Below are 5063 nucleotides of genomic sequence, written 5' to 3'. Positions count from 1 at the left end.
TGACCGATTCAGGGGGTGGAGGAGCCCTAAACCGCCCCCTTGAAGTGGTTTCGAAAAAAAAAGGGGATCGATTCGCCCGATATGCCCCTACCGGCGTATCAAGCGTATTGATATTTTGAACCTTGCATGTACGTTTATTGACAGTGCCACATGGGCCCCCAGTCAGCAAATGCCTCATTAATTGCATTTGTGTGTATCAAAGTTTGCAAAAGCAAACTTCGGTTTCTGTGTGCTTCTCCCGTTTTAGGAAACTTCATTTTGGAGCTTTCTGAAACAGGTAGGCGTTTATTCACATTTTGATGATATGGTGCCTAATGGCACCTATTTGTCATAAACACACTCATTAAATGTATTTCTCGGCTTTGCAGTCACATGAGATCACATCTCTGGCCCACATCACATCCATGTTGTGTATTGGGAACATCTCTCGATGATAGTACCAGTTTCAATGATGTCATTACCAGGAGATGTTCCCAATACACAACCGGGATGTGTTATGGGGCGGCCCCTTGTGGGGTCGAGATGTGAACTACAATCACACAAGTACAAAATATTTATTGAATAAATGGAGATCACATCTCCACCCCACAACACATCCCCACCATGTATTAGAAAGTGGAAATGTGAACTCGAATAAACATAAATAGAACCAAACACCCACAACGTGAATGGTGTGGTAAAGGGGAAGGCGGAATTGGCCAACAAAATGAGACCGGATCTGCTCTTCACACCTAGCACCTCACAGGCGCTTCACACACACATCCTATCATGCATTGGAAACATCTCCCATACTTATTGATTATTATTCAACGGGAGATATTCACTATGCATGGTGGATGTGACTGTGAGGCGCCCATTTGTGAGGAACAGATCCTGTCACCAACAAAATAAGTTCCAACACCTACAAATTTGGTCTTGGCACCCTACTTCTTACTATAAAAAGGGAGGCCATTATATAAGATTAGGTCTGCTCTTCACACAAGCGCCAACTTCACAAGAACATCATACGGAACATCTCCCATACTCATGTATTATTATTTACGAGAGATATTCTCAATGCACGGTAGGGTGTGCATCATTGTAAAGCGTACTATGTGAGGACCAGATCCCAATTTCCATCAAATAAGTGGGACTCAGCGATGTTAGCATGTATGAGATGTGCGGTGTCAGATGTTTTTATTAGGATGTTAGAACGCGGCGATCCGGATTAGGAAGGGCGTAGGGTAGGTACTAGGGAGCATCAGCCTTGATACACCCTCACGGACACGGGTTTCCATAAAATGAGGAAAAAGGGAAAAGAAATGGGGCTCTTTCAGTTCTGTGTCCCATAAGCGCTAAAACTAGCCTCGACACCACAGAGCTCTTCCATACTCTTTCCACATTTCCCTTCCAGTGGTTTTACTGCTCTCTCTCTCTCTCTCTCCATCCACCTCTATGGGTTTTCCATCAAACGGCACCTCTGCATCTGGTAAGCCATTGAAATTTCTCATCTACGGTCGGACTGGGTGGATTGGAGGACTGCTCGGTAAGCTCTGCGAAGCTCAGGGCATCGACTTCGCCTACGGATCGGGCCGACTCGAGAACCGAGCCTCCCTAGAGTCCGACGTCGCTACCGTACGCCCCACTCACGTCTTCAATGCCGCCGGTGTCACTGGTCGCCCCAACGTCGACTGGTGCGAGTCCCACAAGGTCGAGACCATCCGCACCAATGTCGTCGGGACCCTGACCCTTGCCGATGTTTGCAGAGAGAAAAGCTTGATCTTGATCAATTATGCCACTGGTTGCATCTTCGAGTATGATCAGGACCATCAGCTCGGTTCAGGTATCGGATTCAAGGAGGAAGATGTCCCCAATTTTATTGGATCCTTTTATTCCAAGACCAAGGCCATGGTGAGTCATTCTTTCTCTCTCTGACTCTAACTGAACTGTATGCCAGTACTTGCTGGTCTTGACTTTTGTAATTCTTGGGAAAATCGGAGATGTACAGATCTCTTATGACTGTAGCAATTCCTGCTTACTTGACATCTCTTATGTCTAGAGTTCGTGTTTACTTACTGTAATTAGATATGCAGATTGTGATATGTAGAAGACTTTGAATTACATTGGTTGTTTCTGTGTTTTCTTAATTAGAATGCTATGATCTTGTAGATCTATGGTTTGTACTCGGGTCGTCTATATATGTAGAGATTTGCATCTACAACTTTGTAGGCATTTACTTTGGTTCGAATGAATAATGTTTTGTAGAGATTCAATCTTGCATGTACGTTCAAGTTGATGGTACCAAGCTGCTCAATAGATCGGATCTTGGAATGTTAAGGAAGGAAGATATCTGTTGTTTTATTTCTTATGTATCGTATGATGTAATGTGAGTGTGGGGAGGTTTAGAAATTCTTTTTGTTATGAATGATCCGGGGTCAATGTGCGCATTAAATTATAAGATATTGAAATAGTATTATGACTGGCTCAATTAATATGGTGGAATCAAATATGCACAGCTAAACAGCTGACCAGACCTTAAAACTTGTATGTACCAAACAAAGAGAAAAAAAACTTAAAACTTGTGAAGCTTTTAGGCATTATCAGTAACCATATGTTTTGTTTCAATTTGCCACCTTCTGATCTACTAAAAAAAAAAAGAACTTCTTAGTGTACGTTTGAACTTCTTTTTCTCTTTTCCTTTGGGGGAAAGCAGGAGGGGTTCTAGAAGTTGGATCCATAACTGATAATCTACCAATTAGATACCAGTTGGGTCACTAATACTAAATTTCAACTTTTGCATGATTAGGGACTCTGGGCTTCAATGGGTAACCTGAATTATTTTACAAAGCTGTAGTATGTTCTTGCAGTAAGACATGACATGCTTTGTGTTTGAATAAATTACTATTTCGAAAACTGCAGGATAATGATAGTATTGTATCCGTTCCTGTCTTTATCAGCACTAATTTCTCATTAAGTGATTATTGAAAGAATCTAATAATCTCATGTCCCAAAATTTTATAGGTGGAAGATCTGCTCAAGAACTATGAGAATGTATGCACCTTGCGAGTCAGGATGCCCATTTCATCTGATCTGTCTAACCCTCGCAACTTTATCACGAAGATCACTCGATATGAAAAGGTGGTCAACATCCCCAATTCAATGACAATCTTGGATGAACTCCTCCCCATATCCATTGAGATGGCTAAGAGGAACCTCATTGGAATCTGGAATTTCACCAACCCTGGAGTGGTTAGCCACAATGAGATCCTGGAGATGTATCGAGACTACATTGACCCCAACTTTGTGTGGAAAAACTTTACCCTGGAGGAACAGGCAAAGGTGATTGTTGCCCCAAGGAGCAATAATGAGTTGGATGCCACCAAATTGAAGAAGGAATTCCCTGAACTTTTACCTATCAAAGAGTCTCTCATAAGGTATGTGTTCAAGCCAAATCAGAAGATCTCTGCAGCTTGAAAAGTTTTAGATTATGTTCATTGGAGCTTTGGGTATTACTGTAAGTGGGTAAGAAGTGTTGGACTTTGGTTCTCTCTGTGAAGTGGTCCATCTTCTGCACCCCATTGTATGTCTGATAACTCCTAGTTCATATTTGAATGGTCTATTCTTATCAACACATGAATAAATTAGTTTGTAAGAGGTTGTGAAGTTGCTTATTTTATTAGTTTGTTATCTGCCTTCTTTCATTGGTGAAGTATATTAGTATTGTTTTCACTTGTAAAATATACAAGTTACTTGATGCATTCACATATGGATCATGTCTGGATCTCAGCAATTACAAGATGGTATGGTCCAATTAATTGTCATATGCCAATAGAGTGGTTGAGAGTCTTGAGATCATCCAATTAATTCTATTCTTCATTTTATTTTGGTTTTTCCCCTTTTTACAATGAACCTTTGCACCCCCAATTTAACTCCCTGCAATAGAGAGGTAAGTAGGATGGTTAGATAAATACAGTTTGTAATGAATTTGGAAGTGTAGTCTATTAAAAAAAGTTCTCTGGATGTATGAGGTTGGATATTGATAAAAAAAAAAAAAAGTATGAGGTTGGATAACCAATAACAGATAATATGTACCAAATGGTATATGTTCAAGACCTCCCAATTGGTTGATTCCTGTTCACTGCCGTCTTTTGGTAGGTGATTTACCTCTTAATTAACCTTTTTAGTTTTCATGTTAGAACTTTTGACAATGGATTTCAAGTAATCACTGTATAAACAGCTGGCCCATAGGCACTGTAGAGCTGGGATGAAAACCGTTCAGCCTCTGCTCTCCCCGGTTCCAGTACAAAATCAGAAAATCTGAAGGCTTTTTTAGTATTGTAGTACGAAAGCGTGGGGCTTGAAGATTGGTGGTGAAACCTGAAACTTGTGAGGGACCGCTAATGTAATTAAATGGTTAGATTGTCAGATCGATGATTTGGGTTACGTTGTCCGCGCACATTAGACTTGCAGTGGAGTGCTTCATCTTGATTCTTGAGTACCACGTCTTCAGTCTTCCATGTGTATCGCTATCGCAAATTAGGGACCCCAAAGATGTATGGGACCTGCAGTGAATACTGGGTTTTCCTCGTCGACGGCAGATGTTCCTGACAGGTATCAAGGGTCAAATGAGAAAATTCATCTATATTAATTAAGTTGCAAGAGACACGTATATATAGATAAGACTGAGTCAGTTGTAAAAGAAAGTTCAAGTGGCAAGATACAACTGTACATGTAACCGACTCTGGACGAGGTCATGCACAAAGTCACAATCGATCTCATTGAATTTGCATTCATGGAATACTAAATTGGCAGCAATGTGAAGGACAACTTTGCTATCACATTAAAGAGTTAGAGGTCCATTCAAGGTAACAGTGAGTTCAATAAGAACTTGTATCCATAAGTTCAAAAGTTGCAGCGGTCATGGCACAATATTCAGCTTCCGCAGAGGATCATGAAATTGTGTGTTGTTTTTTAGTCTTTTATGAGAGAGGGGAATCCCCAACCAAAGTAAGATTACGGGTGGCCACAAGCCAAATTGTTCACGAGCTGTTTGACTCAACTTGATTCGGTCTAAACTGAGCTCG

The 5063-nt window shown here is 40.9% G+C and overlaps 1 protein-coding gene across 1 annotated transcript; it reads left to right on the top strand.

Moving 5' to 3' along the window:
- The first annotated feature begins 1147 nt into the window (after positions 1 to 1147).
- LOC148880087 (bifunctional dTDP-4-dehydrorhamnose 3,5-epimerase/dTDP-4-dehydrorhamnose reductase-like) lies at positions 1148 to 3680 on the top strand. The gene is made up of 2 exons (XM_088961909.1): positions 1148 to 1890; positions 3001 to 3680. The coding sequence occupies exons 1-2, from the start codon at positions 1435 to 1437 to the stop codon at positions 3451 to 3453; spliced, it is 909 nt and encodes a 302-aa protein (XP_088818035.1). The 5' UTR covers positions 1148 to 1434; the 3' UTR covers positions 3454 to 3680.
- The last annotated feature ends 1383 nt before the right edge of the window (positions 3681 to 5063 follow it).

This window comes from Nelumbo lutea, chromosome 1 (assembly GCF_056320005.1).
Source record: "Nelumbo lutea isolate HS-2025 chromosome 1, American lotus-T2T, whole genome shotgun sequence".
Taxonomy (NCBI): domain Eukaryota; kingdom Viridiplantae; phylum Streptophyta; class Magnoliopsida; order Proteales; family Nelumbonaceae; genus Nelumbo; species Nelumbo lutea.
Note: the sequence above shows the minus strand (reverse complement) of the source record. Positions and strands in the feature narration are given on the sequence as shown.